The sequence below is a fragment of the Vicia villosa genome, linkage group LG2 (assembly GCF_029867415.1).
Source record: "Vicia villosa cultivar HV-30 ecotype Madison, WI linkage group LG2, Vvil1.0, whole genome shotgun sequence".
NCBI lineage: Eukaryota > Viridiplantae > Streptophyta > Magnoliopsida > Fabales > Fabaceae > Vicia > Vicia villosa.
Genome location: NC_081181.1, coordinates 41,339,418 through 41,350,354, shown reverse-complemented (window position 1 = coordinate 41,350,354; position 10,937 = coordinate 41,339,418). Strand labels below are relative to the sequence as shown.

Genomic DNA, 10,937 nt, shown 5'->3' with positions numbered 1-10,937 from the left:
GATTGAAGGAGATTTGAAGAAGAGGTATTTTAGTAATTTTTTTAATTTTATTTTTATTGTGATTTATTTAGTTGTTAGGTTTTATTGTGAAGAAAATTAACAATTTCTCTTAGAGAAGGAGATTTAGTTGTTATTTTTATTGTGATTTGAAGGAAATTTCTGAATTTATTTAGTTGTTAGTTAGGTTTAATTTAGGTTTTATTTTAGTAACTTTTTTAATCGTGATATATATATATATATATATATATATATATATATATATATATATATATATATATATATATATATATATATATATATATTTTAAAATAGAAGATAAAATATATTAAAAATAATAAAAAACGAAAAATGTATAAATATATAAATAAAAACAGAATTATTTTTGCATATATAGAAAATAAATTTTTTATGTTTATAATAAAAAGATAAAATTTTATATTATGAATTATGAAAAATAAAATATTAAAAAGAGAATATTTTTATACATAGAAAATTATTTTTTTATAATTATATTAAATTTTTTTAAAAACAGAATATTTTTATGCAATGAAAATGTATTTTTATGTTTATATAAATTAAGTTATTTTTTTGAAAAATAGAAATATAAACAAAATATAATTAAAAATACATTATTTTTGTATATATTTTATAAAAACAAATTTATTAAAAAAATTCTAATAGAATATGTTTTACTATGTAATATATATTATTTTTTAAAAAATAAAAATTATTAATAAAAATAATATGCATATTAATCTTAATGAATGTAGAAGTTATGTTTACATGATATGTAATAGATATTTAATAGTAGAATATATTAGAATATATTATATATTTAATAGTAGTATATTATATATTTAATAGTAGAATATACATTTTAAAAATATAATATATTATATATTTAATAAAAATCTTTAACATGATATGTAATAGATATTTAATAGATATTTAATTAAAAATAAGCAGGACTACTTTTTAATATGTAATAGATATTTATATGGTACATGTTTAGTAGTTGAATCAAAAATAATATTTTTAATAATAATAAATATTTAGTAGTAGTATTTTTATTACTTTCGAGGACCCGGACAAGGAGATCGGGAGGTTTTGTCGACTAGCGCGCGAGATTGTATCTTGTAAGTAATGAAATTTATGTTGTTTATTTTTTTAATTTAATTAAAAAATTGTGACGTTATTTTTACGTGGCAATCTATAAATTGTGGCGTGAATTTCATGTGGCAATTGATAAATTGCCACGTGAAAATCACGTGGCAAATCATAAGTTGTGGCGTGAAAATCACGTGGCAACTTTTTAATATATTTTAATTTAGTATAGTATGTACATATTTATTTAGTATAATTAAATATGCATGTAAATATTTAACTTAAATTTTTTTTATTGAATATGTGTGCAGGATAATTATGATAGATTGCTTGCAATTTTTCTGGAAAATAATCCTCAATACATGCCAGCAGAGGGGGAGTCGCTTAACGCTGATGTTGATCACTATATTTGGTGTGAGGTTATTAAAGAAAAAGGGTCTAATGGTACTTTTTTGGGGCTGGAAATTTGGCATCCAGCTATAGAGCTGGTGATCGCAATCTGTTTCAAAGAATTATAGATGGAGAGGATGGATCGCGTCAGCCAAATCTGACACGGGAACAAGCTGAAACAGTAAGGCAATTGGCGAGACGCGAAAATGAGGCCCTGAGGCAGCAACAAGAGCAGCAGATGGAGATGATGCGGAAGACGCAATCTGATATGGAGCAACAACATGCGCGGTAGATAGAGGGCATTTTGAAGAAGCAATCTGATATGGAGGAGCAGATGAGACGATTTATGCAAGGTGGTGGAAATTACCGTAATGTTCCTGATCCAGATCCGGAGGATGACGGAGTGGATGATGATTTTAATCCTGATAATTATTTTCCGAATGATGATGATGCCTCATAAAAACATTTTGTATTTCATTTGTTTTAAATTTATATTTTTGCAACTTATTTTACATTTTAATTCATTAAAATATTAGTTTTAAATTTTTAGTTTTATTTAATTGAATTTATTATATAAAATTTATTATATGAATATATTTTATAAAATTTTATTATATAAATTTTATTATATAAATTATATTTTATAAATTTTATTATACAAATTTTAATATATATCAATTTTATTATATAAATTTTATTATATATAAATTTTATTATATAAATTAATTAATTTATTATAAAAAAATACAACTATACTTGCGTTATTTAATTTATAAAAAAAAAACATTCAAAGTAGCGACGTGAGACCAACGTCGCTAATAAAGTCAATTTCACAGTCCCCACACCTGCCAAACCTGCTATGCGTGCAGGGACATGTTCCCCATATAAATTTATTGTGACGTGGGAATCACGTCGCAACCTTCTGACGTGTTTTCCACGTCGCTACTGCTTTGCCACACGTGCTCCTGCGACATAGCAGCTCACGTCGCTATTGTTTGATTGTGACGTGATTTTTAACATTGCGGCGTGGCTTCCACGTCGCTGTAGAGTTTTTTTTTATTTTTTAGTGTTTTTGGTATATCAATTATTTTAAGAGGAACCTTTTGTACATTTTTCAAATTATTATATTTTATTTTATCTTTATAATAAAATAAAACACACCAATAATCAACAAAATTAATTTAATATTTTTTATACTTACATTTTTTTTTTGTTTTTTAATATATAAACACTTAAAAGAATTATTTTAAAATGGAAAACTATTGTATTGTGCATTACGTGTGATACCGACATGCTATAGAAGACGTGAACCAAATCTTACCACACAAAAAAACGTGGTCAAATACCCACACAGCTAGCCCTTATAAATATATCTATATATAAGTATAGAGTATCTCCCACATCTTGGTACTAATGCTTATAGTATTCCATTCACAACTTTATCCTTCATAGATTTGCTTTGATATTAAAGAGAATTGAAATGGCAACAGAAGGTAACTTAGTAGTGCATTCTAAGAAGGCTTTTGGTTGGGCAGCTAGAGATCCTACTGGTGTTCTCTCACCTTTCAATTTCTTTCGAAGGTTCACTTCACTTATCACTCATTCATTAATTTAATGCATTTTTTAAACTTCATTCTTTTGGTTACTAATTAATTCAACTTTGGTGCATTATATTATTTTAGGGAAACAGGTGAGAAAGATGTAGCATTCAAGGTGTTGTATTGTGGGATATGTCACTCTGACCTTCATATGACAAAGAATGAATGGGGCAATTCTATCTATCCACTAGTTCCTGGGTATTTATATTTTCAACTCCTTTTTATGATTATTATTATTACAATTACCCTAAGAGTGTGTTTGGACGAGGCAATTGAAATTTTAATGAATTTAAAATTTTAAGCGATTTATATGATTCAATTAAAATCTATTTATTTTTAAATTCTTTTGTTTAGATAAAGTATTAAAATAATTCATTGTTAAATTTGTAGGGTTATTTTCATAAATTTTAAAACTTTTAGGTCAAATTAAATATATGAAAAATAAGGATCAATTTGCAATTTTTGAAAATTTATATAAAGAGACTAATTTGAAAATTTTAAATATTATTAGGGACTTATTTGCATTTTTTGAAAATTTTGGAGGTGAATTTGAAATTTTCATAAAATATAAGGATCATCTTGCAATATCTAAAAACTTAATAATAAACAATTTAACATTTGCATTATATAGAATGAATAAGAAATTTCAAATTCTTTACTTTTTGGTGTCATTTGAAATTTTTTAAATTTAACTTGAATAAAATATTTCATAAATTTACATCATTTTGACAATTCTTCATATTTGTATCCAAACAATAGATTTTAGTTGAATCATTTTAAATTCCATCAAAAAATTACTTTCTATCATTAAAATGTTCAATTCAAACATAATTGAGTAGACAAAAGAGGTAAGAAAGATTAAAAGATAAGAAATAAAATAGATTTGATGTATTGTTTGGTATAAAAGAATAAAGAGAAAAATAGAAGAGATAGAGATGATACTATTTTTAAAAGACCAAAATATCTTTGAGTAAAAATCAACTTATAACTTATAGTTAATTAAATTAATAATATATTTTAATTTATTTATAAATAAATTTTTTTAGTTAATTTATTAGTTATATCCCATAAAAAGTATATTATTTATTAAAAAAAAAAGTTATCAACCAAAAACTCAATTTTTTAAAATCTAACATGTGACTTATTTTGTTATGATTAAAAAAAAAAGAAAATAATTTATATTTTCAGAAAACGATAGCATAAGAGACTTTATACTCATTCTTGTGGTTCTTCTCACTTTATCAGAGAAAGCAAAAAGTTGTGGGTCTTCCCATTTATTCTTCTCTCTTCTCATTTTCTCTACTTACCAAACAAAAGAAAATCTCAATTTCTCTTTCTCTGTTCCCTATTTCTCTCTCCTTAATTTCTCTCAAACCAATCAAAGCTTAAGTGATTTTTGACAAGCACAGGTATAATAAATATAATAAATGTTGAAAAATTCAAATAAATATTTTTTGTTTCAAAACTATTTTAATCGATAACCGATACTCGTATGAAATTCATATAATATGTGTCAAATAATTCAAAGAAATGTTTTAAGAAAATTACTTTTTCTTTACTTGAACACACCTTATATATTTTTTGGACAATTCCCGCACACATCTAATATGGTTGAACATGTATGAGATATTGTTATTGATAAAGAATTAATATAAAAAAATTATCATATATGTAAAAGTATTATTGTCTTATATTTTAATATTATCGATGACAAAGTGTATTTGTCATGTTTTGGAGATGTATGTGCTTCATATATAGGTAGTACCTTGTCCATAATATTTGAAAGAAAAAAATATATGAGATTAAATGCAATTTTTTATTTTTTATTTCACATAAAAAATTAATTTAGATTTTTGGAAAACAATTTATGTTGTAACTAATGTAATATATATACAGACACGAGCTTGTGGGTGTAGTAACAGAGGTTGGAAGCAAAGTAGAAAAATTTAAAGTTGGAGAGAAAGTAGGTGTGGGCTACATGATTGATTCATGTCGTTCGTGCCAAAATTGTGACGATGACCTTGAAAATTATTGCCCCAAATTTACTGTCACATTTAGTGACAAATATCGCGATGGCACCGTCACATACGGAGGTTACTCCGACTCAATGGTTGCAGACGAACACTTTGTGATTCGTATTCCTGATAGTTTACCTCTTGATGTTGCTGCTCCTCTCCTTTGTGCTGGAATCACAGTGTATAGTCCTCTTAGATATTACGGACTCGACAAACCTGGTCTACATGTAGGTGTTGTTGGTCTTGGTGGGCTTGGTCATTTGGCTGTAAAATTTGCCAAAGCTTTGGGTGTTAATGTGACTGTAATTAGTACTTCGCCTAACAAAGAAAATGAAGCAATAGAACACTTAGGAGCTGACTCATTTCTGATAAGCCGCGACCCAAATCAGATGAAGGTACAATATAATATATTATTGAGTTGATTGTGAAATGCATAATTAATAAACTAATATTATGTATCATTTTGTAGGATGCAATGGGTACTTTTGACGGTATTATTGACACAGTTTCAGCAGATCATTCTCTGTTACCTTTGATTGGTTTACTCAAGTCACATGGAAAGCTTCTAATGGTTGGTATACCAGAAAAGCCTCTAGAGCTTCCTGCTTTTCCTTTACTTGCAGGTATATAAGCAATTGAAAAAAAAATACTAGTTTCATATTATTTAAACTTAAAATTTTTTTTGTTGTTCAAAAAAAAAAACTTTACATTTTTTATGCTTATGAGTATTTTATATTATTGATAGGGAGGAAGATAATAGGCGGAAGTTTAATTGGAGGAATAAAGGAGACACAAGAAATGATTGATTTTGCGACAAAACACAATGTAGTGCCCGATATTGAAGTTGTCCCGATTGATTATGTTAACCCAGCAATGGAACGCCTCCTTAAAGGAGATGTGAAATATCGATTCGTGATTGATATTGGCAACACATTAAAACCAAGCTCTTGAATTATGCAGGATATTCAAATATTTCAGAGAATAATTCAGTGTTAAATAATAATAATAATAATAATAATAATAATAATAATAATAATAATAATAATAATAATAATAATAATAATAATAATAATAATAATAGTTTAGTTTATAGCATTCAGTGTGTCATTTGCTAAGGAGATTTTATATTTGCATCTTTATTATATTGTCGTGACCATTTCTAGAGTAGTAAAAAGAATCTTAATATGTATTGAAGTTTTGCTTTTAATCGAATAAAAATGAAATTTTAGTTGTCTTACTATAAACTTTGGGTTATCGGTTTGTTTTGCACATTCTTGCAATTTTGATTCTAAAACATATTTTTATATTAAAATTGGTGATTTTTAAATTTAAAGGTGATAGTTTTATTTTCTTTTTTTTTTAAATAATAATTTTTCCTATTCTTGAACTAGATTTAACCTAGATATTTCTTTAACCTATAGCTTTCTCATACATTTATTTAGAGTGGTCAAATAAGCTAATTCATATGGGCCAACCCCAAAAAAACTCAATAAAACATAGAACTTACATTCTAAAATTGTGGAATTTCTGATCCCACCCTATAAAGTGGAAAAGAATCATATGAAATTTCGAAAATTCTCCACAGTTTTTGGAGATGTATTTTCAAATGCACCCTTTGCATAGCTCAATAACGCACAAAATCAGTGTCACCCTATTGTCGCTACCGCGAAAATCAACAGAGTCGCCACTAGCATATTTATCCTGAAAAGGAAGGGAATGCCAGCAAACCACGAAACAAGGAGCAATGGTCTCACGACCAGAGAAAAGGGTAAGGGAGTCGGTTACGCGAGGGGAAGGTATTAGCACCCCTCGCGTCCATCGGACTCGATGGTATCCACGCTTGTGTCTAAAACTATGGGTGTGTAACAAATCTACGCCTAATCTAAACTAAAATGCATGCAAAATGTAGGGAAAAGAAAGAGTTATACTCGCACGGGCACTACGCCGCTGCCTACGTATCATTTTTTAGGAATCAGAGGTATCGTAGCTCAACTAACTAGTTTTTGTTTGTTTTGTGTTTTTTAGGTGAGCAAGTTACATTCGCACTCTGCTGCTCGGCCTTTGGAGGCTTACGCTTGGGAATGGAGCGAAAAATAACAAGCTCTTAAGAAAAGAAAATCAAAGAGTTTGGTTTGTGTTTTAAAAGATGCATGAGGAAAACCTAAGCTAGGGGGAAAACTTGCTACCTATGTTATCATACAAAGGGTACAAGACTAAACCAAACTAGCAACCTATGGGGAAAGGCGAATGCAAACAAAAGTATCAAACAAACGAGTCTCGCTCGTAAAGAAAACACCTACTAGCGCATGCCAAGTAGTAGAAAAGTGATCCCGCCATAGCCAAGGGGAGCGGATCACCTCAGTCAACCAAGCATTAGACCAAGCGTAATAAGGAGATTGGGCCATAAACAAGAGGAACGAGTCCCTCTCAGCAACCCAGCCGTCACACTGTGGGAAAAGGGGTCCCTCACCGCGGCATCATGTCACCGGGGCAAGAAAAGATAAGGGGGAACAGTGCGTGCATACACCGAGCATCAATGTCGAGCGACGCGAGCTATAGGAAGTGCGGGGTTCGGCTACTAAACCCTTCTCACTTGCCTTATACAGGTCTTTTGACTCGATGATCTTTGGCACGTGTTTAGAGCTCGGAACTTGCAAAAAATGAGCATAAGAACGACCTAGGGACTGAAAGTTGCGGGGGTTGATTGATAACCCTTTCCGCTTGCCTTCTCGAGGACTTACAATGACCTTTGTTAGGACTTCCTGCAAGCACAAACATAAACACACCAACAAAAACAGAGCCTCTTTCGAGCGCTTTGAAGGATAGAAAAACACTTAGAAAGGGGGGGTTTGAATAAGTGTAGTTTCAAAAACTCGTAAGATAAAAATAATTTGCACAAGTATTTTTATCCTGGTTCGTTGTTAACTAAACTACTCCAGTCCACCCTATACAAGGTGATTTACCTCAACTGAGGATTTAATCCACTAATCACACGAGATTACAATGGTTTTCCACTTAGACAACTTCTAAGTCTTCTAGAGTCTTCTGATCACAACTTGATCACTCTAGGAACAACTGCTTAGAGACCTTCTAAGACTTCTCTAGAGTATACTGATCACAACCCGATCACTCTAGGAACAACTGCTTAGAGACCTTCTAAGACTTCTCTAGAGTATACTGATCACAACCCGATCACTCTAGTCCTTTACAATTTAATGTAAACAAATTCTAAGAGTATTACAATTGCTTCTTAAAAGCGATAATCACAAACTGTGATATTTCTCTTACAGATTTAAGCTTAGACTCACTAAAGTATTACAACAGTAATGTAGTGAGGTTGAAGATGAAGTTTGATAGCTTTTGAAGTGAACAGCAAGATAGTATCAGAGATAGTTCAGAATTCGTTCAAAGTGCGTCCAAAATTCGTAACCTTGCTTCTCATCAGAACTTCATATTTATAGGCGTTTTGAGAAGATGACCGTTGGGAGCATTTAATGCTTTGCGTATTCCGTACAGCATTGCATTTAATGTTTCACTCTTTTGTCAACTACCTCGAGCCTTGCGTTTGCTGTGACTACTGACGTTGCAGTTAATAGCTTCTAACGTTCCTTTTGTCAGTCAGCGTAGCTTGCCATCTAGTACTTGATTCTGATTTGTTCTTTGTAAATACTACGTTGAATATCATCAGAGTTCAAACAGCTTGGTGCAGAGCATCTTCTGATCTTCTGATCTTGATATGCTTCTGAGCGTGATTCCATGACTTCAGTGCTTCTGCTTCTGAACTCAAGTTCTTCTGATGCTTCTAATAGACCATGTTCTGATTCTGCTTGACCATCTTCTGATGTCTTGCCAGACCATGTGCTGAAGTTGCATACTGAACCTTCTGAGTCAAAGCTTCTTAGCGCTGATTTGTGCATACTCTTTATATATTTCCGGAAAAGGAAATTGCATAGGATTAGAGTACCACATTATCTTGAGCAAAATTCATATACATTGTTATCATCAAAACTAAGATTATTGATCAGAACAATTCTTGTTCTAACAATCTCCCCCTTTTTGATGATGACAAAAACATATATAAATGATATGAATTTGCAATCAGAATAACAGACGGCAAAAGACAATTACACAGTTATAGCATAAGCATATAAACATAATGTGAATGTGTCTCCCCCTGAGATTAACAATCTCCCCCTAAGATGAATAATCTCCCCCTGAAATTAATACTAGAAGAATTTTATAAATAAAAGACTTCCCTGAGTATTTCAGTAGAGACGTTCACATATGCTTGAACTTCAGAACATTCACTGCTTCTGATTTCTGCTTCCATAGGACAGCTTCAGACCATTGAATTTCTTTAGATCCTCAGAACATTCACAGCTTCTGATTCCTGCTTCCATCGGACAGCTTTAGAACTTGAATTTCTTTAGATCCTCAGAACATTCACAGCTTCTGATTCCTGCTTCTATCGGACAGCTTCAGAACTTGAATTTCTTTGATCCTCAGAACATTCACAGCTTCTGATTCTTGCTTCCAGCGGACAGCTTCAGAGCTTGAATTTCTTCTTGAATTATTCCATGCTAGATTGTATCAGAACATTGTTGAATGTACTTGAGCATCTTCAGAGCATCTTCTACATTCTGAAATGTTACAGAACAAACTCCACAACAAAAGTTGTAGCATGAATAAATCATAACTTATCACATATATATATCAGAACATACACAATGCATCAGATTATATATGATAAAATATAGGATTATCAGAACATGTTAAGGACAGAAAATAAGTTAATGCATATTCTATCAGAATATCATCACACTTCTTTCTTCCTGCTTCTGATTCTGAAGCTTCATAGCACTCAGCTTGCTTCAGTTTCCATGAGCATATTCCTTTTACAGAATTTGCGATTCCTCATGATTTTGCTTCTAATGTTGAGCTTTCAATCCTGCAAAACAACTTAGAAACATATGAAGCTTGCAGCTTCTGTTAGAAATGTGGGGGCTTTCTTCCCAGCAACTGCTAATATAAATCAAATCATTTATCACTATTTCTCCCCCTTTTTGTCATAACATCAAAAAGAATGTAAAAGATTCAGATGTAACCACAGGACAGAAAAACAAATAATCATTGATAAAACAAGCAGAAGTACAAGAGTTATGCAGAACGCAGATGCAACAAACAAACAGAAAACAACTAAGACACAAAGACTAAGACCCTAGCTTTGACAAAATCTTGGCTAGTGTCTCATGAATCCCATTGTTGCTCTCAGTCTGCCTTGCCATGAAGGCTCTGAACTCTGCATTGGTCTCATCTTGCCTATCCAGACGAGAAGCCAGGTCATTTTGATTCTTCTGCATGGCCTCCAAAGTCCGCACCAGATAGGAGGGTTCACCAGAAGAAGAAACTTCCAGACTTCTGTTGACTGGCATATCATTCTCCACTGCTGCTTCCATGGCAGTCTTTTCAGGGAGATCATCAGAATGTACCACCACATTCTCAGCAGGATGATCTTCTGAACGAGAACAGTCAATCTCTTCAGCATCTTCCATCTCTACATCTGAGTCAGACTCAGAAATAGCTTCAGCATATTCTGGTTTTGGGAACTCAGAATTTCCATCTTCCAGGGCTTGAAGAATGGTTGCAAGATTTGTTGGAGAAGGAGGACCAGCTGCAGCTGCAGGATAGACCACTACTGGAAAGTCCATATCAGGAGCACTTTCAGAAGGGTTCATTCTGAACCAGTTGAACAGCCCCTGAAAGTCACCAGTCAGAACCATGAACTTTGGTCGCCAGACCACAAGAGTTCTGCAGGGATTCCCAGTTAACT

The 10,937-nt window shown here is 31.5% G+C and overlaps 1 protein-coding gene across 1 annotated transcript; it reads left to right on the top strand.

Moving 5' to 3' along the window:
• The first annotated feature begins 2,910 nt into the window (after positions 1-2,910).
• LOC131646100 (probable mannitol dehydrogenase) lies at positions 2,911-6,255 on the top strand. The gene is made up of 5 exons (XM_058916252.1): positions 2,911-3,075; positions 3,177-3,290; positions 4,989-5,502; positions 5,577-5,730; positions 5,853-6,255. The coding sequence occupies exons 1-5, from the start codon at positions 2,975-2,977 to the stop codon at positions 6,056-6,058; spliced, it is 1,089 nt and encodes a 362-aa protein (XP_058772235.1). The 5' UTR covers positions 2,911-2,974; the 3' UTR covers positions 6,059-6,255.
• The last annotated feature ends 4,682 nt before the right edge of the window (positions 6,256-10,937 follow it).

Excerpts from the sequence above, each read along its gene's own strand:
- LOC131646100 (XM_058916252.1), top strand. The coding sequence starts at position 2,975 with ATGGCAACAGAAGGTAACTTAGTAGTGCATTCTAAGAAGGCTTTTGGT. Across the intron at positions 3,076-3,176 it reads CCTTTCAATTTCTTTCGAAG|GGAAACAGGTGAGAAAGATG; the intron begins GTTCACTTCACT and ends ATATTATTTTAG. Across the intron at positions 5,503-5,576 it reads GCGACCCAAATCAGATGAAG|GATGCAATGGGTACTTTTGA; the intron begins GTACAATATAAT and ends ATCATTTTGTAG.